Source organism: Lagopus muta, chromosome 1, assembly GCF_023343835.1.
Source record: "Lagopus muta isolate bLagMut1 chromosome 1, bLagMut1 primary, whole genome shotgun sequence".
Taxonomy (NCBI): Eukaryota; Metazoa; Chordata; class Aves; order Galliformes; family Phasianidae; genus Lagopus; species Lagopus muta.
Window position 1 is genome coordinate 193,569,668 of NC_064433.1, and position 22,833 is coordinate 193,592,500.

General features: G+C 50.3%; 1 protein-coding gene across 2 annotated transcripts in view; it reads left to right on the top strand.

Annotated features, from left to right (window-relative positions):
- FCHSD2 (FCH and double SH3 domains 2) overlaps nt 1-22,833 on the top strand; it is a 124,984-nt gene that overhangs the window by 80,251 nt on the left and 21,900 nt on the right. Inside the window, exons 10-13 of one of the 2 annotated variants that reach the window (XM_048950340.1) lie at nt 2,986-3,081; nt 4,401-4,472; nt 9,049-9,165; nt 10,989-11,093. In XM_048950340.1, coding sequence (XP_048806297.1) covers nt 2,986-3,081; nt 4,401-4,472; nt 9,049-9,165; nt 10,989-11,093 — 390 coding nt within the window. The remainder of the gene's footprint in view (nt 1-2,985; nt 3,082-4,400; nt 4,473-9,048; nt 9,166-10,988; nt 11,094-22,833) is intronic. The other variant, XM_048950349.1, reaches the window with a different exon arrangement.

A 22,833-nucleotide genomic window follows, 5' to 3' on the forward strand; every position in this document is an offset into this window, starting at 1 on the left:
TCATGTGCTGGGCTCAAAAAATAACAAATACTAATTGCCATTGAGCACAAACGAGCTGCTGCAGTGTGGTCATAATATTCCTTTGTATGGATACCTGAACCAGATGCACAAAAACAGAGCATGTTGGGTTGGAGCAATGCATGTTACATGCTCTGTGTTCAGCAGTGAGCATGCTGGCTTACACCCTGTTGGGTGTACAGTGAGTGGATTAAAATAGGCTGCTTTCAAAGCTGTCTTTGAGTTCTAACTTGGAAGTGAAAGAAAAATGCCATTTTATCTTCTGTTGGTAAAATACTGTCAGTCATTTGCATTGCTGTGCATCGCTCAGGTCAGCTCACATCATGTGAAGGCAGAGCTGTTTGAGTTGGGTAGGATCTTTAAGACACTGCCCTTAAGACAGAGAGCTGTTGGAGAGGGTGCAGAGGAGGACCACAAAGATGAGGAGAGGACCTCAAGGATCACGAAGCTCCAACCCCCCACCAATGCAGGGCCACCAACCTCCCCATCTCACAGCAGCCCAGGCTGCCCAGGGCCCCATCCAACCTGGCCTCCAACACCTCCAGGGATGGACGGGGCATCACAGCCTCTCTGGGCAGCTGTTCCAGCACCTCACCACTCTCTCTCTAAGGAACTTCCCCCTGACATCCAACCTCCAGCTGCCCTCCCTCAACTCCAAACCATTTCCCCTTGTCCTGCTGCCATCTCCCCTTTCACAGAGCTGACTCCCCTCCTGGCTGCAGGCTCCCTTCAGGCACTGCAGGCTGCACTGAGGTCACCCCGCAGCTTCTCTTCTCCATGCTGAACAAGCCCAGCTCCCTCAGCCTGTCTTTGTAGGGAGGTGCTGCAGCCCTCTGCTCATCTTTGTGGCTCCTCTCCAACAGCTCCCTGTCTTTCTTGTACTGGGGGCTCCAGCCCTGGACGCAGTGCTGCAGATGGGGCCTCACGAGAGCAGAGCAGAGGGGGACAATCACCTCCCTGTCCCTGCTGGCCACCCCTCCGCTGATGGAGCTCATTTGCTTTCTGAGCTGCAGGAGCACTACTGGCTCATGTTCAATTTTTCATTCACCAGGAAACCCCGTGCTACGTAACACTGTTTTAAGAGAAGCAAGGCCCTGTTTGTTGCAGGGAGATGGGCTGGATGAGTTCTAAAGACCCCTTCCAACTCAAAACAATTCTCATTCCATGATTCCTTCCCATCTGACAGCCTCACTTTGGACTCGTGCTTCCTGCATTTCCTCATGGAAGATTTGGTTTGCTAAAAACCACGTTTCTGAAATTCCATTTGCAGCTTTAAGTCATTGCATTTCGGTGATGTTTGCCTTTAGAAACTTCTTCCAGCTGGGGCCGATCGCTGCATTTTTGCTCGTGTCTGTCTGTGCGTGTGCCATACTCTGAACTTAGAATAACAGAATGGCCTGGGTTGCAAAGGAGCACAGCGCTCATCCAGCTCCAAGCCCTGCTGTGTGCAGGTCGCCAACCAGCAGCCCAGGCTGCCCAGAGCCACATCCAGCCTGGCCTTGAATGCCTGCAGGGATGGATGGGGCATCCACAGCCTCCTTGGGCAACCTGTTCCGGTGACCTCAAGTCTAGACTACAAGTCTATTTCCAAATGTCAACAGACGCTGACTTCATAAAGAAAGTGCAGGAGAACGTGGGCTTGATTTCTGAATAACAGGAAATCCATTTGAGAGGGCTGCTGCTCGAGGTGGCTGTGTGGCTCAGGCATCCTTTGCTTCTGCTTTGAACAGCTGTGAACTGCATCGTGCACCGTGCTCCCAGCATTCACCCTTTCACACAGCTCCCCTGCAGCTGTGATATACAGCCACGCTGCATTCCTGGAGCATTTCTGCACCGTGCTGTTTTGAAGGTGCTTTTTCTTACCTGAAAAAAAGGAATTGCTTTCGCCTCAATCTAAACTGAAGGCATTAGAAGGAAGTATGTTCTGTTCTGCCCTCAGTATCCACAGCGTGGAGTTTCTGATCTACACCCTCACTGTAGGAAGGCTGATGCTACATCTTTCACTGTCTTTATGCTAAACTCTTCCAATTGGAGCAGTAATTATGCACTTTACTGCTTTAAATCCCTGCAATACCAGCCCTGGAGGACTGTTTACATTTCTCTCTGGAGCTTAAGATGGATTTTTTGCAGTGCAGCCTTCTGGAAATGCAGCCATCACCACTGCAGTGCACACTGAGCACAGGTGGTGTTTCCCTGCTCACACACAGCAGAGTTCAGCGCTGCTGACCACAGTGCTGCTGATTCTGAGGATGAAAGAGAAAGGAATGAGTTTTGTAACTGATTTTCTATCCACTGTCCCAGATGGTCCTTTCAGCTCCTGCAAGCACTGATTTGGTAAAGAAAAGACATTTCAGTGTAAGAAACTGTAGAAAGGACGGTGTACCAGAGGAGAGGGCAGTGTTTATGGAGGGGAAGGGCTGGGCTGTCTGTAGGGCTTGTTTCCCATTTTGCCTTTGGGCTCTTTGTCCTTGATTAACAGCAGGTATCTGTTAGGTTGTGTCCTGTGGGTCACTTCTGTGGCTCAGAACCAGCCTGTGCATTTCACACAGAACCACAGAATGGTTTGGGTGGAAGGGAGCTCAAGGATCACGAAGCTCCAACCCCCACCAATGCAGGGCCACCAACCTCCCCATCTCACAGCAGCCCAGGCTGCCCAGGGCCCCATCCAACCTGGCCTCCAACACCTCCAGGGATGGACGGGGCATCACAGCCTCTCTGGGCAGCTGTTCCAGCACCTCACCACTCTCTCTCTAAACAACTTCCCCCTGACATCCAACCTCCAGCTGCCCTCCCTCAACTCCAAACCATTTCCCCTCATCCTGCTGTTATCTACCTTTACTTTTGTTGCATACAGGGTTCTGCTGCAAATGTAGTCTGTGCTGGAAACATCTGTTTTACTCTCAGTGTTTGCAACACGCGCTTTGGTTTGGGAGGCAATCTCTCTAAATGGCATTTCTTATGTTCCAGGTGGTGCGAGATTACAATCTACAGCAGTTTTTACAGGAGAACTCCGTGTTTCACAAACCACAGCCCTTCCAGTTCCAACCGAGCGACAGCGACACTGTAAGGACACCCTGAATTCCTTTGGTTTATTTGCCCTTGCTGTATTTTTAAGATGTCACAGACAGGGGACAGAGCAGTGCTCGCTGCTGTGCCAGTCTGAAGCTCACCGTGCTCGCTGTTCTATCAGTCTGAAGCTCACACTGTATTTTTGGGATAGGTGGCCCAATTGCAGAAGCTTTGCATGTGGTTGGTAATGGAGCACCACACAGGCTCCACATTGGCCATAGAAAAGCCAGATCTTTTTAGCAAGCTTCCTGCACGATGATAGCAGTCCTCTGTTTCTCCACTTGCACCCAAATCCTCGCTGAATGTTGCTAGCTCAGGTGAGGCCCTCAAAACACAGCATCCTGGTTCCTCTGCATTACTGCAGGGATATCTATAGATACGTATCAGAGAATCACAGAATGACAGAACGGCCTGGGCTGCAAAGGAGCTCAATGCTCATCAGCTCCAACTCCCTGCTGTGTGCAGGTCGCCAACCAGCAGCCCAGGCTGCCCAGAGCCACATCCAGCCTGGCCTTGAATGCCTGCAGGGATGGGGCAACCACAGCCTCCTTGGGCAACCTGTGCCACTGCCTCACCACCCTCTGCCTCCAAAACTTCCTCCTCACATCCAACCCAAACCTCCCCTGGCTCACTTTCAAGCCATTCCCCTTGTCCTGTCACCACCCACCCTCACACACAGCCATTCCCCCTCCTGTTTATCCGCTCCCTTCAGATATTGGAAGGCTGCACATAAGTAGTTCTTAATTTAGAAAGAGTGCCATTAAAACATTGCCTTCCAAAAATCCTTGGAAAGTACCACGCTGGGGCATGTGTTGTTTGCAAAGCAATCGTTAATGGTGTTAAAATTAAGAGTAGGTAAATACATTTCCTATCAAGGCTTAGAAAAAGGGACGTGTTGATATACCACCCACACCATGGATGTTTTCATAAGAAATAGCAATGTAAAGTAAATCTGGCCTAGAGAAAAGAACAAGCCTTACTCAGCTTTCTATGTCTTTCATTCTTTACTGAACCGGCTTGGATGAAAAAGTCTTCACCTCCAGCTTAGGTCATCAAATGGAGGCGTTCTCCTAATGGATGTGTGCCACCACAAGTGTTATTAACCCAAAACTACTAACACCTGTAACACTGCTTCCCTTATCTTTCTGTTTCTAATTTGTTCTGATTGCTCTCCCAGCTCCGTTGTAGAGAGCCCTCCTTTGTACACCACGTCGGGTTGTTTGCAGTGCGGTGAGCAGAACCTCTCTAACCATTGCTGTGCCTCTCTAACCTTTGCTGCTGTGTTTCCATCCCTGTGCAATCTCTGCCTCCAGAGTTTTAACACGGTTCAGCTGGTGGACATCGAGCCCTCACCTGTCAGTGCCATGCGAATGACTATAGCAGAGGTACCTGGTAGTGTTTGTCATCTGCCCTCAGTGTCTGTGTCACTCCTGCCCTGCGTGTGCCATGGGGATGCTGAATTCACAGCCGTGTAGAGGTGGCAACAGAATGCATCACACATCTGTGAAATAAACTGGCTTTTGCCACAGTGAGACTTAAGGTAGGGTAAGAGAACGGAGCTGGTTGTGGAGGTGAGCTTCACGCTTCTCTTCTGCACAGTGTTAGTAATTGGCATTGCAATCCTTTGGGGCCGTGAGTTGCAATCTCACAGCTCAGAATAGTGATGTGTGTGACTGGTTACATCTCTGTGTGAGCAGGGAAGCTTGCAGCACAACTGCAGGCTGTCAGTGCGTGCTGAGGCAATGCAACCCAATGCTATGGCATGTTGTTCTTTTCCAGAGGGCAATCCCCATGTAAAAGACAGCTATAAGTCACTCACGTTCAAGTCTTCAGCACAGAAAATCACATGGTTCTCTGAGGAGCTCTTGCATGGCCTCACATCGTACACACAGCACTGCTTAACCAGGAGCTCTGCAGGGGCAGTGAAGGGGATCCTGGTATTTGCAGCTGCCCCTGTAGTTTGGGTGCAGCTTCTGCTGGCTCAGCAAACCCAACTGGGCTGTAACATTGCTGCCTCTCTTCCTGGTGCTGCAGTTTCTGACCTTCTGGCTGCTCACACTGTAACCAGTTTTCACCCCCCCACAAAAAGAAAATAAAATTTGTACAAACTCCATTATGACCCAAATAATTAAGCTCAACCAATGGGATCCTGTCTGAAAAATGACAGGCTACGTTTTAACCACTTCTCATGTAGTAACTGTTAGTGAGTGAAAGATTCAGCTCAGAATTTGGCTTCTGAATTTGCAGCAAGTCCTCTGAATGATGGAATGACAGCAGGGCAGTTCTCAAGCATTCTTTTGCCACATTGTCTCTTTATCCGTGGTCTGCAGAGGTTTTGGTGCTGTGTTCCTGTGGGATGTGCATGATGGTTCTCATACTGAGCACTAACACTGAAGGAGATGTCTGTAGGGTGATCTGCACTCAAATGCTTAATGCCTGCCTGGTCCAAGAGCACACAGATACAGACTAAATACCTGACACACTGTGATTGGCATCAACATTTGGGATGTTTAAGCGTTACTGGGATGAAAAAATGACAATTGTGAGTATTATAGACAAGGAGAGTATTAGCTGTTGAAAGCATGGAATCACAGAATGACAGCATGGCCTGGGCTGCACAGGAGCACAGTTCTTATCCAGCTCCAAGCCCTGCTGTGTGCAGGTCGCCAAGCAGCAGCCCAGGCTGCCCAGAGCCACATCCAGCCTGGCCTTGAATGCCTGCAGGGATGGATGGGGCATCCACAGCTTCCTTGGGCAACCTGTGCCACTGCCTCACCACCCTCTGCCTCCAAAACTTCCTCCTCACATCCAACCCAAACCTCCCCTGTCTCACTTTAAAGCCATTCCCATTGTCCTATCAGTATCCAAACGTGCTGTGCTGTCCTCACACTTCCAAGATAAGCATAAGAACAGGGCAAAATGGAGAGGAAATGAGCCAGCTTTTCTCTATCTCCTGCTTGGGAAAAAGGCTCTTTTCCTTGAACTGCGTGTTATCGGGTGGGAAGAGGGGACAAACAGCAGAAAGCACGTGCTCTGTGCTGGAGGACAGCAGCCCCAGCAGCCAACAGTTCAGGTGGGGCTCCTTCCTGCCTCTGCCTGTAGTTTCCCCTGTACATCTCTGCTGCTGTCATTCCCCCAAAATACCACCAGACTTGATTCGTAGGGCTCCTTCTCCATGTGAGAAATGTATTTTCCTGTGTGTAGCTTGCAGAGAAACCACCTCTCAGTGAGCCTGGCAGGAAGTTTTGCAGCTTCACCCCTCATCCCTTGGAGGAAATGAGGCTGAAGTTCACCCCTTCACCATCCATAGGCAAATTCATGAGTTTCTGAGCAGGCTGTGTTCCTGTGCTTGTAGAAGAAGGGATGATTGAGGATGGCAGGGCCAGTGCTGCCAGTTCTGCCACCTCTGAAGTGTTTGAGAGCAGACAGAAATCACTGTGGAAATGGGAGAAGGACTCAGCAGAAGGCTCTGCTTTGCCAGACACAAAGTTTGGTGTGGCTCTGCACATCCTTAGAGAGCTGAGGTCCATTTGTTTCTTTTCACTGTATTTCCACCTTCCAGCTTTTAATATGAAGTATGTTTAAATATTGTAAGACTTATTTAAGGCTTGCTTAATAATGAATGCATTTAAATATTTTAAAACATCTTCCTTTTATAAATAAGTCTTTATTTTTTATAATTTGACATAAATATTTGATGTTTGGGGTACATATTTTAATGCACAAAAGCTTCTGGAATACAAGCTGTTGGCAATAATAATAATAATAATGATGATAATGACTATCCCCATGTATGTAAGCACCTGTGGAGAGTTCCAAACAATTTCCAACCACTTTCTGGAAATACCCTTTGCTTTCTTACAGGAGCAAAGTCAGGTGATGTGGTAATGTTAGATGTGAATGCATCATAGCAAAAGAACATGCTATGCTCTAAATTAAAACTGAATTTCAGTGAAAAGACTCACAAAACTTTTCAGTAAGAGTAAAAATAGGGTTGGTGGGTGTTCATCTTCACTCTACAGCAGATCTGCCTGGTGGAAAAATGCCCAGCACTATCAACAGCTGTAATCTGTGACATGCAACAGAAACCAGAGCTTTGGGATTCGAGGCTGAACCGAAACAAAAGCAGAGGTGGGAGGAAAGCAGAGCCACAACCTTTGCACTGACCCTGTCCTCACACATCTGGCATCAGCTGCACTGTGATCTGCCTTGCAGAGGGGATGTCTGTGCCGTGGTGATTTGTGGCTTAGTTGTGATCCCCCGCACGAATGCTGAATCAGAAAGGAGGAAACCCAAACCACTTGGAGAGCTTGTTCCATACACAGGCTTTCACAGCGCTCCTCGCAGCTCCTCCCAAACCAAGGGGAGCTGAGTTCCACTGTAATGCAGGAAAACGGGCACCAAAATCACTTGGGATTCTCTTAAAGCTGCTCTGAGCTGTGTGAAAAACGTCATGCATATCCCTTCCTCCTCCCTGCAAGGGTTGGTCGTAAGGCTGAGCCTGCATGTGGGCATTGGCTGGGGTGGCCCCTTGTTTTCAGCTTTGGAGAAGAAGGGGCTGTGATTTCAGGTGCGTTTCATGTTCATGGTTTGCTTGCAATAAATCTTTGCTGCTTTTTGCCTTCATCGAAGTGAACTGTTTTAGTCTTCAATGTGAAAAACACAGAGCTTTAAGGCTCCAGAGAATGATAGAATGACAGAATGGCCTGGGCTGCAAAGGAGCACAGCGCTCATCCAGCTCCAAGCCCTGCTGTGTGCAGGTCGCCAACCAGCAGCCCAGGCTGCCCAGAGCCACATCCAGCCTGGCCTTGAATGCCTGCAGGGATGGATGGGGCATCCACAGCCTCCTTGGGCAACCTGTGCCACTGCCTCACCACCCTCTGCCTCCAAAACTTCCTCCTCACATCCAACCCAAACCTCCCCTGGCTCACTTTCAAGCCATTCCCCTTGTCCTGTCACCACCCACCTGCTACCAGTATTTCCAACTAAACCATGTCAGTACTGCATCTGAATCTAAACGTTTCTTGAACGCAATGCGTGCTGAAATGGATGGTGTAAGAATCTCACTGATGGGAAAGGAGACTGGCTTGGAAGAGATCCATTGCTCAGTTATCCTGATGCAGCACAGGTACAGTAGGTGTGTACAGAACAGCCACAAATACAGAAGGAACATCTGGAAACTGACTTGAGTGGAAGAATTGAGTCTGATGGGCATCTGAAGACTGAGATGTACGTGTAAGTGCACATAGGGTTGTTGCATATATGGAAACATATATGAAAAGACTGGGACTGGAAGGTCCACCTTCAGATTCCCACCTGGGTTCTGCTCAGTCTATTGAGAACAGAGACCCACATCATCTTGCTTCCACTGGCAATTCTTGAGAGGAAGAAATGTATGTTTTTGGTTACTGACCAGCAGTGAGAGCAGACTTAATATGAAACATTGTCAGAAATTGTGGTTTGAAATGTAAATTGCTATTCTGCAGACAACATTGTTGTCTGGACAGTGAAAGTGGCTTTGTTCTTGCATCCCACTTAACCTCTCATCTTTGCTTCCTATGGTGTGTATTTACTCTATAAATGAGTTGGCTTCCCAGACTGGCTCATTCTTCATCTCTTTGATAATAGTCTGCTGCCAAAGCAGTATTTCACTTTGATTCATCAGAACTATCTCTGCAGTAGGACTGTGGTGCTCAGTATCACAGTGAGACTGATTTTCCCAAGACAGTGAGCTGTGAATTCTGTGGAGCTCTGCTTTTGCAGTTGGCTTTCCTCAACACGCTGCCATGACAAAGGTCATAAGGAGGAGAGTTGGTATGAAACAAGATCCTGGGCTACATCCTATATTATAGGGCCCTCGTAATGTAAGATAAAGTTATCACCTAACTAAATAGTGCCGTATATGCAGAGGGAGCCCCAGGGCTTTCTCATGACTCATTCTCTTATTGCCTTCTCTCCCAGAGTCGACAACTGGAATCGGAAACTGGAACGACTGAGGAGCACAGCCTCAACAAGGAGGCTCGGAAATGGGCAACCCGTGTGGCCCGCGAGCACAAGAACATCATCCACAGCCAGAGGGTACGTGGGGTAACCACTGCTCTGCACACTGCACTTCTTGCAGCTCCCTGCTGTGTGAGAGAAGAGCTGCAGCCAGCACCAGGGAGTTATTGCTGTGGGCTGTCTCTCCAAGCAATCTGCCTTTTTCATTTTCTCTTGTCTCGGTGCTACCAGCTTTACAGCTGCTCAGCTTCTGTGCTTTGACGGCGTGTTTTGTTACTCCTGTATAAATCTGAAGTTACGGCATCTTTCTTGCTGCAGATAACTGAGGGATGCATTTCATCTGCTTTGTGTGGAGCTGAGGTGGTTTGGGATGCAGCTGGGAGTGAGAATAAAGTTTGGAGAAATGCACCCTTTAGTGGGTCAGAGAGCTTCTGAAATATCTGTGGCTCTCCTGCTCCTGTCAGGGAATCATAGAATGATACAATGGCCTGGGTTGAAAAGATGCTCACCCCATTTCTACCCCCTGCTAAGTGCAGGGTGGCCAACCAGCAGCCCAGGCTGCCCAGAGCCACATCCAGCCTGGCCCTGAATGCCTGCAGGGATGGATGGGGCATCCACAGCCTCCTTGGGCAACCTGTGCCAGTGCCTCACCACCCTTGGGGTGAAAAACTCTGAGGGTGAGATCAAAACATCCTGCCTCTGTCACAACCCAGAGATGAGCAGGGAAACAGCTAACCTCTTCCTAAAGAGGTTTGACAGCATTTTACCTGCTATGGTCAAGGCTAGCTTGCAAAGACTACATTAAATTCTATTAGAGAGGATGAAGCTGTACTGTGATATCCATCATACCGTGTAATGCACAATAAGGGCAGTGAGGCACAGGTTGCTCAGAGAGGTGCTGGTGCCCCATCCCTGCAGACACCCGAGGTCAGGGGATGTTGCTGTGAGCAGTGATGGAGCTGTGGGTGCCTCTGTGCATTGTGAGGAGTGGGACCAGACTGCCTTTAAGGGCCCCTTCCAACTCCAACCATTCGGTGATATTCAACGAGCTTTTGCCCTGGAAGTGGGGGCACAGCTTCTGCTTCAGAGATTTGAGCTGTTCCTCAGACTTCCCACAGAATGCACCAAGCAAGAAATGGGACCAGAACAGCTCCACCATCTTGTCTGCCTTCTGCTGAACCTGGCTCACTGTATTGCAAAAAGCAGAAGTCGTAGCATCGGGCAGAAGGCATTAAGAGAGGGGATGTTGAATCCATAATTAAAACACGACAGAAGAATTCCCCTTGGTGGAAGGAGGGGTATCCTGGGTTCTGGTCATTGCTTGTGTTACTCCTGCTTATTCTCCAGGGACTGTAACACAAAATGTATCAACAGCCACAGAATGACTCAAATATCTGCAGATAATGTTGGCTATCTGTGAAATCACATGCTTTGGTTATTTTCCCTTTGGGTGAGTGCAGTGTATGTCCATAAAGGCAGGAAGCTCCAGCATGCATTCTGTGATTCTCCTGCACGCACACAGCTCCTGCAAACACAGCAAACCTTTGGCTCCCACTGCCTGAGGGCTGTCATGGTGCTAGTGACTTTTCACTTCCCATTTCAGATGCTCTTTTAAACCTGACATAAGCACAGCCCAACGTGTCTGTCTTAGATATGTAAATACCAGCATGCAGACGAGTGGCTTCATACCACACAGTCTTCTTTTCTCCAAGGTGATGAAGTATTCTCCTAAGTAAACTCCCATTTGAAATGCTGTGCTTTTCAGTGGTGTTGTGTTCATCATTTTGTTGCCTGGGATGAATTGCTGTCTGTTGGCCTTGTCAGCCAGTCATTGCTGTGAATTGCTGTGTTTCTCACGTAACATTTCCCCCACCTTTGGTGTACTTTCCTATTTCTGGCAGACACTTGAAGAGCTGGAGTGCCACGGGCCTGTGATGTCTGAACAAACCCGAGTGGAACTGGAGCAGAAAATAGATGAAGCCAGAGAGAGCATTCGCAAGGCTGAGGTAAGAAAGGCATCGCTGGGCACCTCCATTTCTTACCATGGAATGGTTTGTGCTGCTGCTGTTTGATTCTAGGTGTGGAAATGCAAGCATCCAGAATCAGGGGGTTTTAACTTACCTGCCAGGTAGGTTTTCTGTGGTTTCTTATCTCTCAAATCACTGAATGAACTTAATGAAAGGTAGGAGGTAAAAAGAATTACATTGAAAAGAACCTCCTGATAGAGAGTGATGGGATTTGCTGTGTTTCCTGCTATTGTGCACATCTCTGTTTGGAGGCTGTGTCTTAAATAGGCCAAAAGCCACCTCAGTTTCCCCTCTCCTTGAAGGGTCTGGCAGCAGAAAATCATGATCATGTCTGCATACTCGTGCTTCTATGTTTCTAGGAGTTACTGTGTGCCAATGTGACTTCTGTGAGAACACAGAAACTATCTCAAACAATGGCCTGGGTTGCAAAGGAGCACAGCGCTCATCCAGCTCCAAGCCCTGCTGTGTGCAGGTCACCGACCAGCAGCCCAGGCTGCCCAGAGCCACATGCAGCCTGGCCTTGAATGCCTGCAGGGATGGATGGGGCATCCACAGCCTCCTTGGGCAACCTGTCAATTTGGATACACACATCTGTAGTGTCAGTGGGAAAGCACTTCAAGGGCTCTTTGTATCTCCTTGTACCTCCACTCTGAGGCACTCATGGAAAGGCTGCAGTGGATTGGGAAGGCTTCTGGGGGCCTTACCAGGCTCTTGGCTTTGTGTTTGACTGCCAGAGTTTGGCTCCTGAAGCTGACCGTCTGCATGGCCACAGGAGCTACTGCAAGCAAGAGGAAATGATCAATTCATTTACAGCTGAGCATGGTGCATAATTAAAACTGTAGAGCAAACGCAATTATTTCAGTTAAGTGCTTCTCGCAGGTAATCAGAGTACCTGGTGTAATTAGCAATGTGATTTCCAGCTCAAGAGGTTAGAAAACGCAGAGTGAAAATATTCCACCTACTGATAGGCTGAATGTTTGCCTCTTTGCTAAAGCAAACCCACTTCTCTGAGCAGAAAGTGTTCTAAAATGCAGTTGTCTTTCATTCTGAGCAATGTATTTCCAACAGACTGGGCTCCACGGTGATTCGGTGTGTGTGTGATTAATGATTGAGTACACAGAGAGCATGGGAATGAAAGATAAAAACAGCAGCAGAAGCAAAATCGGGATAAGAAGTTGCAGAGGGGAAGGTTCTTGCACAAAAATAGCATTGATCGATTCCAGAGCTTAAGTGCTTGCAAAGCCTGAGTAGGCATCGTTAGCAGAACCCAATTAATGGATGGAAATGTGCTTGAGCAAAAAGATAGCACGATCCCTTGGGATGGGTGGCAGAGAGCAAACATGGACACCAGTATTTTCATTTGTTAAATCTTTGGAAGCCTGAATGTTGGAAGTAAATGCTGCTGTAATGGAGGCTAAGCAGGAGATGGGTGGTAGGAATCAGACCATGGTGCTGGATGAACACTGCAGGGAGCATGAGGGAGTGAGAGCCAGCTCCTGTCTGTGCTAAGACTGCAAAGAAGACCTGAGAGTGTTTGAGGCCTTCTGACCAGCAGACAGTTGGCTTTTCAGAGAGGATTAGCTGAGAGAAATTGGGACAAACTTGCAGATTCCTTTAGCCTCAGCCACAGAGTATCACAGAATCGTGGAACCATAGAATGGTTGGGTTGGAAGGGAGCTCAAGGATCACGAAGCTCCAACCCCCCACCAATGCAGGGCCTCCAACCTCCCCATCTCACAGCAGCCCAGGCTGCCCAGGGCCCCATCCAACCTGGCCTTGAACACCTCCAGGGATGGACGGGGCATCACAGCCTCTCTGGGCAGCTGTTCCAGCACCTCACCACTCTCTCTCTAAACAACTTCCCCCTGACATCCAACCTCCAGCTGCCCTCCCTCAACTCCAAACCATTTCCCCTTGTCCTGCTGCCATCTCCCCTTTCACAGAGCTGACTCCCCTCCTGTCTGCAGGCTCCCTTCAGGCACTGCAGGCTGCACTCAGGTCACCCCGCAGCTTCTCTTCTCCATGCTGAACAAGCCCAGCTCCCTCAGCCTGTCTTTGTAGGGAGGTGCTGCAGCCCTCTGCTCATCTTTGTGGCTCCTCCAGATCCTTCTCAATGTAGCTGGGAATAGACAGACAGTGCCAAGAAGCGAAGGTTTATGTAAGACAATTGAGGAATGAGATCAGCAGTAAGGCCAGCAGCATTCAGTAGGAAGCAGTGGTCTTTTCCAAAAGTGGAGAGAAGAACAGAGCAAAGCTGGGAGGCACACTGGGCAGGAAGCACCCTGCCAGGAAGGTGAGTCAGAAAGGCAGCATAGAAGGGAAAAAATAACTCTCACATTTGCTCTCACATCTAACGAGAGCAAATGGATGCAATCCTCGTAAACACCAAGCAGCGCTCGGAAGAGGTGGAGATGGTGAATGTTCTTCTGTGAGATGTGTTTCACAGTGTTTGGTAGAAAGCTAAGAGGGAAAACGATGTCGTTCCTCGGTTTTGTGGTGCCAGACGGTGTGTTGTAGTTAAAATGTCACCTTTCCAGTCACTGGTGTCTTTCAGTCACTTAAATTCTTTACTATGAGAGTGGTGAGGTGCTGGAATAGGCTGCCCAGAGCCACATCCAGCCTGGCCTTGAATGCCTGCAGGGATGGATGGGGCATCCACAGCCTCCTTGGGCAACCTGTGCCACTGCCTCACCACCCTCTGCCTCCAAAACTTCCTCCTCACATCCAACCTAAACCCCCTGTCTCACTTTAAAGCCATTCTCCCATCACTGTCCACCCTCTTCTTGTGGTGTGTTGGTGTGTACTGCAGTTCCTCACTCCAGGGGCATTCTCCCTTCTTGCCTATGTTTTTTGTGTTGTTTTTTTTCTCATTCAATGTGTTTTCTTTCTGAAGTAGTGTTTGTGGGTATAGAAACATAGAACCACAAAATGGTTGGAGTTGGAAGGGACTTTTAAAGGCCTTTGGGTCCCATAGTGCACAGGGACACCCCCAGCTCCATCAGTGCTCAGAGCCCCATCCCCTGACCCCAGTGTCTGCAGGGATGGGGCACCACCACCTCTCTGGGCAAAATCAGTTGAAATAGAAAAGATGTGAACTGCAAATGTGATTTCTCAGTGGTCTGCTGTGCACGGATGTGTTCATCTCTTTGTCCTCTTCTTCAGACATGCAGAACCCTTTGAAATCCAGCAGCCAAGAGGAACCCAGGAGCTGTGCAGTGTGTAGAGCTTAGAGCTTTGTCTCACAAGCACTGAGGGTGTGGAGTGGGCACGTTTTGAAGCAAAGAGATACAGTCAAAATGTGCATCCAGTGGAGACATCTTGAAACCTGGTTCCTGTTGGCTTTTGCCTTCTTCAAGATGTGCTTCAACAGAAGGACGGAGGTTGGCACATTCACAGCTCAGTGGGTTATTTTTGATCTTGCTCTCCATGTGATGGAAGGCGTTTTTCTTTGTGATCTCTCACAGAGCACTGTCCTTGATTGAAATTTGGGAGAAATACGACTTTCTCTTGAAGGCTCTTATCCAATTGATAGGTAGCAGATGATAGATTGTACGACTTGGAGACACCCCAGGTCAGGGGATGGGGCTGTGAGCACCTGATGGAGCTGTGGGTGTTCATTGCTGGCAGTGGGACCCGATGGCCTTTAGGGGTCCCTTCCAACTCCAACCATTCTGTGGTTCTGTGACACACAATGGCTGATAACCATAGCACTTTCTTTATTGCTCTTCAGGTGAAAAGCTTTTGGTTTGGTTTGTGGAAGGGCTTGGTTTTGTTCTGCTCACTTCTTATACAGTGAATGTAGGAATATGTCTGATAATACCCCTGGCCTTGGCAGAAGGCTAGAATGTGGTGCAATTAATGCTACAGCATGGAGTTCAGATTCAGAGGAGCTCCATCCTTGTCAGAGCAGCTTTTAACCTCTGATTCCTATGGGTGGATTCCAAGAAAGACAAGCACTGGGAACAGGCCTGGACGTGGCACAATTTGAGCATCATCTGCAGAGGAGGTGGGCACCTGAAAGGCTCAGTAAAATAAATTATTTGTGTAGCTCCTTTGCACTCAACCAACCGAGTTAACTGAACTGAACTCCTGCACTTCCCTTTGCTGTGGCTGTTGGTTCAGGCAGTTTGATAGCTCACATTTTCTTTAAAACATCTTCCCAATTCCCCAGTATCGGAGATATTAGAGATACAACTGCATTAAATATACTGTGCATATGTATGCTGTCTCCACTGATCTGTCCTGCAGAAATAAGGAGGAGTTGAAGCTGACCCTTCAGCTTCCATAATTGCTTCTTCAGCCTGCATCCCAGGCCCTGAGGTGGAGTTACTCCAATCCTATTCATCTCTCACACTGAAGATCCCAGCCCTTTGCTTGGTGTGAGCAGTGCAGTTGGTCTCAGGGCTGAAATATTTTTTCCCAGTGATGATGGCAGATATCCCATCTGTGCTGAGGTCTTCTCTCCAGGAAGGTCTTGGGGGCCTCCGCAGCAATTAATCCAATTTCCACTTAATTATAGGGGGATGCATTTTGTCTCGTAATTAGGATATCTACGGCCCTCAAGAGAGTGTTTGTAGCAGATAACATTTGATTAAGACTCATTATAATGCTGTTTACTTCGTTTGATGAGTTCAGAAGCTTAGGTTCGTTTCTGATTGTGGACGGAGGGCTGCCGTCGTCTCCCCTTGTAGCCATGAATATTTATGCCTGTGCTGTGATAACAGTGGTGTTGCTGGCTGTGCTCCTGCTCTATCTGAGGATCTCATCTGTTAATGTGTGCTGGGTGCCTCCTCCAGCATCTCAGTTGAACCTTATTCTCTGCTCATTGGAAATGTGAGAAAATCTCATTCTGTATGCTTCGCCGAAAAGATGGAAGGGAGTAAGGCTACCAACAGGAAAAGCAGCTCCATTTGTGAGATGTCACTTGCTGCCACCTCCGGCTCTTCCCAGGAAACATATTGTTTGGGAGGGCAGTGCTGGGTAAGCAGATTGCTCGCCCGGCGTGAGACGAGCGCTGCGTGCTGCTGAGCTGGGCAGATCTGAACCACGGCCTGACGTCCCTGGGTTGGGAATGCTGGCCTTGCAAATGCACGGCATAATGTGCTTGTAAGATTCCTGCATTCCTCAGGTCTGTTTCCTCTACACAGCCTTCAGCCACTCTGCCCCGATAGCATTGCCTGCGGTTGTTGTGGCCAAAGTGCAGGACCTCATCCTCGTTGAACCTCATCCTGTTGGCTTCAGCCCAGCCATCCAGCCTGTCCAGATCCCTCTGTAGGGCCTCGCTACCCCCAGGCAGATCCACACTTCCAGCCAACGTGGTGCCATCTGCAAACGTCCTGATCTGCACTCAGTGCCCTTGTGCAGGTCCTCAGTGAAGGCACTGAACAGGACAGGCCCCAGCACCGAGCCCTGGGGATGTCTTGTGACAGCAGGGGAGGCAGGGAAGGCTATTGCTGTGCTGTGCTGAGTGCTCCAGCATCCAGGTGCACAGAGATGCATTAATATGTAGAGACGACGACAGCAAGGAACCCCTCCCACCCCCCAAAAGTGTGCACTGTGGATGCCATGAGATGGAAGAAGCACCACGGGTGTAAGGAATGAGAAAGTTTATTCTGAAGGTTTTTACATTAGTCTTTAATTCTGTGTTATCTTCTTGGTGGTCGCCTGGGGTGGAGGCAGGAAGGCTGACAGTCTTGGTGGCTCCTAAACTTCCATGCTGGCCTCAGCAGCACTCGGTCTGCAGGTCTGGTGCCAGCACCTGGAGTGGGGTCAGGACTCAGCACAGCAGCACCAAATATTGGGGTGAGGGCAGGGGGAATTTTGAGAGCTTCCCTGATCCTGGAGGAGCACGACAGGCTGCAGTTTGGAGCTTTTCTGTAGGACAGCACTTTTGAGGGCTGAGCTGCTGAACTTTGGGCCGTGTGGTGCCATTTTTGGGTGTCTGTCCATCTGCAAGGCAGAGGGGAAGGAAGGAAGAAGCCAGCAGCCTCCTGCCCTGCTGCCCTGTGCTGCCCTCCCCAGTACAGCCCTGCTCACCGGGTTGCTGCTCTGAAAATGGTTTCCTTGGCCATTTGGGGCTCAGTGTGTCAGCAACACCACATTGACGTGGCCACTGCAATCAGTTGGTGTGGTGCCAGCACCTATAGTGGGGTCAGGACTCAGCAAAACAGACTCAGAGTTTTGGAGAAAGAACAGGAGGATCTTGGGGAGCTTCCATTATTCTGTAGGAGCATGACAGCCCACAGAATGGATGTGACTTACCTTTTTTGTAGGACACCAGTTTGGAGGGCTGAGCTGCAGCACTTTGTCTCATCTGGTGCCAGTAGTGTTGGGCTGTAAATCTGCAAGGCAGACAGGAAGGAAGAAAGGAGCAGCCTCCTGCCCTGCTGCCCTGTGCTGCTCCCCCTGCACAGCCCTGCTCACCGGGTTGCTGCTCTGCCAGCCATTTCCATGGCCGTGGGGCTGCCTGTGTCCCCAGGGCTGTATTGGAGGCACGGAGACCAGATGGAGAGCTGAGGACAGGCGCGTGTCCTCCTCTGGTTCCATCTTGGAGCGGATGCCCTTCTGCAAGGCAGAGGGGAAAGAACGAAGAAAGGAGCAGCCTCCTGCCCTCTTCCCTGTGCTGCCCTCCCCTGCACAGCCCTGCTCACCGGGTTGCTGCTCTGAAAATGGTTTCCTTTCTATTTGGGTCACCAATGCCACGTTGACACAGGCACTGCGGTCTGCAGGTCCGGTGCCAGCACCTGGAGTGGGGCCAGGACTCAGCAAAGCAGCACCAAAAGTTGGAGTGAGGGCAGGGGGATTTTTGGGAGCTTCCCTGATCCTGTAGGAGCACAGCGGGCTCCAGTTTGGAGCTGATTTGTCTTTTCTGTAGGACAGCACTTTTGAGGGCTGAGCTGCAGCACTTTGGGTCATCTGGAGCCATTTTAGGGAGGCTGTCCATCTGCAAGGCAGAGGGGAAGGAAGGCAGAAAGGAGCAGCCTCCTGCCCTCTTCCCTGTGCTGCCCTCCCCTGCACAGCCCTGCTCACTGGGTTGCTGCTCTGAAAATGGTTTCCTTGGCCATTTGGGGCTCAGTGTGTCAGCAACACCACGTTGACATGGCCACTGCAATCAGATGGTGTAGTGCCAGCACCTGGAGTGGGGCCAGGACTCAGCAAAGCAGCACCAAAATTTGGGGTGAGGGCAGGGGGATTTTTGGGAGCTCCCATGCTGATGCTGGAGCACGACAGGCTCCAGTTTGGAGCTGACTTATCTTTTCTGAAGGACACCAGTTTGGAGGGCTGAGCTGAGACTCTTTTCGTCATCTGGTGCCATTTTTGGGGGGCTGTCCATCTGCAAGGCAGAGGGCAAGGAAGGATGAAAGGAGCAGCCTCCTGCCCTGCTGGCCTGTGCTGCCCTCCCCTGCACAGCCCTGCTCACCGGGTTGCTGTCCCCAGGGCTGTGAGGAAAGGCCACTGCAGTCAGCAGGTCCGGTGCCAGCACCTGGAGTGGGGTCAGGACTCAGCACAGCAGCCCCCAACATTGGGGCAGGGCAAGGGAAAGCATGGGGAGCTGGCAGGGTCGCGCAGGAACAAGGCGGGCTGCAGTTTGGGAGCGACTTATCTGTGGTGTGGGTGAGCACAGGAGCGTCTGGCCGTCCTGCTGTGTCCCTGTCCCCGTGTGTGGCTGTGAGGCAAAGGAGGAGCGGCCCCATCCATCGCCATGGGCTGCTCCTGCCCGCCACAGCCCTGGCTCCCTCGGTCCTCGGCGGCGCTCTGGGGCTGGCACTGCCCTTGTGCTCAGCATTCCGGGCTGCTGTGACAGCAAGCTGGCTCTGGAACACAGCCCCCCCAGCGTTGTGCTCTTGTGACATGGCTGTGCCGGCTGCAGGGGGCTTCCTGGAGCTGCTGGCTGCCCCTGGCAACGTGGCCGTGCCATAGCAGGGCTGGTGCTGCCTGGCGTGGGGCTGCTGCCTTGCGCCGTCCGTCTAATAAATGATGCGTTGTTCATCGCTGAGTGTCTGATGGTGCTTTGGCCATGGCAGCATGAGCGTCAGTGCGTGGTGTGTGAGAAGAGGAAGGCCATCTTTGGCATCCAGCTTTGCCATGGAATCGGGGGGCTTGGATTGCAAGCAGCCAGGGAGGGGATCCTCAGTGCATCCCGCTTTGAGGCTGGTGATGGGAATGGATGCTGTGGGCCTGAGCTGGCTGCCAGGGCAGTAAGAGAGCAGCAAAGGTGCAGGATAAGAGAAGTGCAGTAGGGAAATGTGCCTCCGTGGGAGCTCAACTCAAATGGCTGCACACGAATGCACAGAGCATGGGGAAGGAGCCACAAGTGTGTCAGGTGTGTGTGTGCCTACAGGGCTGTGATGTCACTGGCATCCCTGAGCTGTGGTGGGATGGCTGTCATGAGTGGAGTGCAGGAATGGAGCAGGCTGCTGGCGGACCTGATAGCGGCCTTCCAGGACCTGAAGGGGACCTACAGAAAAGCTGGGCAGGGACTTTTGATCTGGGTAGATACTGACAGGACAAGGGGAAATGGTTTTAAACTGGAAGAGGGTAGGTTTAGAGTAGGGATTAGTAGGAAATGCTTTCCTGTGAGGGTGGTGAGACAGTGGTCCAGGTTGCCCAGCCAAGCTGTGGATGCCCCGTCCATCCCTGGAAGCACTGAAGGCCAGGCTGGATGGGGCTGTGAGCAACGTGGGCTATGGGAGGTGTCCCTGCCTGCAGCAGGGTGTTGGGAGTGGGTGAGCTTCAAGGTCCCTTCCAACCCAAACCATTCTGTGATACCAGGACATACAGGTGCATAAGTAGAAAGAGATGGTGACAATAAGGAAACCCCCTGAGAGCTCACGGTTTGGATGTGATGAGATGGAAGAAGCACTGTAGGTGTAATGAATGAGAAAGATTATTCTGAAGGTTTTTACATGAGTCTTTAATTCAGTGTTATCTTCTCGGTGGTCATCTGGTGGTCGAGGCAGGAAGGCTGTCAGTCTCATTGCTCCTAAACTTCCATCCTTGGTCCAGTAATTCCAGTGCCAGCACCTGCAGTGGGGCCAGGGCTCAGCAAAGCGGTATGAAATGTTGGGGTGTGGGCAGGGGGATCTTGGGGAGCTGCCAGGGTCCTTTAGGACTGAGAAAGGGTGACATTTGTGGCTGGCTTGTCTGTCCTGTAAGCGTGGAGACCGGTCAGAGAGCTGAGGAGAGGCGTGTGTCCTGCTCTGGTTCCATCTTGGTCTGGATGCCCATCTGCAAGGCAGAGGGGGAGGAAGAAAGGAGCAGCCTCGTGCCCTGCCTCCTTGTTGAACTGCATCCCATTGGGCGCAGCTCAGCCATCAGCCAGTCCAGGACCCTCTGTCGGCCCTTCCTGATGGATGCTTCCACCCATCGTGGTGCCATCTGCAAACATCCTGAGCTGCACCCAGTGCCCTCATGCAGCTCCTCAGGGAAGACACTGAACAGGACAGGCCCCAGCACCGAGCCCTGGGGAGCAGCACTGGTGACCGCCTGCCAGCTGGATGTGCCTCCATGCAGCTCCGCTCTCTGGGCCCAGCCCTCAGCCAGTTCTTTACCCCCAGATGCACGTGTCCCAGCCACAGGCTGCTGCTTGGCTGGGAGAATTCTGTGGGAGGTGGTGCCAAAGGCTGTGCTGAAGTCGACCAGACTCCGTCAGCAGCCTTTGCCTCATCCTCCAGGTGGGTCAGTGGATCCTAGAAGGAGATGAGGTTGGCCAAGATGAGGAATAACTGCCATAGGACTCCAACTGAGAGAGACCTGCTTGGTACCAGGATCACAGATCAGTCCAGGCTCTGAGGACATCACACTGGTTGTTTCCTGGGTCTGTGTGCTTGAGCACAAGGTGTGCCTTGGAGGCTCTCTCTGCTTGAGGGCAGTCTCTGAATCTTCTGACTATGGAAAATATTCTGGTATTCATAGCAGGAATGCAGAGAAATGTGTTAAAGTTTTGTGGGCACACATTTTATATGCACACTATGACTTAGAGAATTTGGGTAATTTCCATTCAGCTCAGCTACCTGGGAACGACTCCATGACCCCAACAAAATCCCACACGCTTCTCCATTCCTCTTTCCCCACCACCTCCTTTGCCAGCTTTGTAATCATGTTTTTATGTATTGGAGCTCAGAGAAAAGCAGCCTCTTGCTGAGGCTGGGGCTGCTGGGTGGGCTCCCTCCATGCCCAGCTTCACCCCACCTCGTTAACGCAGCCGTCCTCTCCCACCACGTGTGATCCGTGTTTCATTTCCTGCTTGTTTCAGCCCCAGCAGCCTCTCTTGGTTTGGCTGTATGCAGCCAGGCAGGATAGTGAGCATAGAAATCAACTGTTGTAATATGTCAAAACTCCCTACTCGTCCTTCTGCTTCAGGAAGGCTCAGTGTTGGGATGGAGCGTGGCCAGCTGTTAGTTCATTCCCAGGCTGGCCGACTAGAAATAGTGGTTTGGGGTGAATTCAAGGGGCTGGGGGCTGCAGCAGCCAGCATTCACAAGAAGCCAGTGCAAGCTTTGGGCTGTGGCAAAGGCAGAGGAGATGAAAGGCTGGAGGAGGAACAAGAGCATGCTTACCGGGTTCCCTGGGCCTCTGGCACCGTGTGGTGCTGCTTACAGAGCTGCAGATGGATGCTCTGTGCTCAGAACAACGGGGGTTGGAAGGACATCAGAGATCCTCCAGTTCCAGCTCCGCAGGGCAGAGCTCTACGTTGTGCCTCAGGGATCCCAGTTTTGGCTGAGCTTTGCTGGATGGGGATGTTTTGGAGTGGGGTGCTGTTGGCACGGCTGCCTTTCCACCCAGACATCTTTTAGGGCAACATGGCTGTGAAAGTTCCATTCCTTGCATTTTTGGTTTCTCAGATTTGCTTGCACATCCCAACTTTACCAGCATTGGGCTATGGCTTAAAACCCATTTGCAGGGAAGGCTGATGCTTGGTTTTGAGAAATTACTGCCATTCCAGAACTTATTTTGACTGTACTCATAGTTAGTTCCATCTACACGGGGCATACAACTCCGGTGGCCAAGAATTTAAGTGATACACTGCTTCCCATTAAAAGAATGGTTGAATTTTATACCTTTTTAATTTAAACTAGAATTTTAACATGAGTTTCTCTAACAGGGAAAAACAATTAAGATGATACCTTACTTGGCCAAAACCTTTCCATGGATTTTCCTTCCTGGCTAAAACAATTTGCCAGATGAGAGGATCCAACTTGCTAACGATTTCGTTCTTACCAATAGAAAAATACTGCAGTAGCATCAAATGTTTTTTCATGAAGGATTGTTTAGGTCCATTTATAATCCTAATGTCATCCAATTTAAATACCTGTACATGCTTGTAAGTATAGCCCATACCTGAAACAATTAAATCCTGTCTTGTGACAGCAGGAGGGGAGCAGCCTGGGCTGGGGCCTCGCTCATGGGTCATGATGTTATTCTGCTACCTGAAAAGTGATGGAAAATCAAGCAACTTTACTTCTAGGAAGCTCCATTCAAAATTGAGCCAACAGAGTGCTGGCAGGACTGCATTCGATTGGCTTGGCTGCATTTCTGTGTTTGCTTATTGTTGTTACCCCAACATTTTTATAACCCATTCAAAGGACTTGTAACCAAGCTGTTTGTGGGATGTAAAGGGCACCCGGTTTCTTATGGCCCCTTTGCTTTCTGGGCACAGAAAAGAGCAGTGTAATATATTCTGCTGGGTTTGGTTGCCATGAGTTCCAAAGCAGTTGTT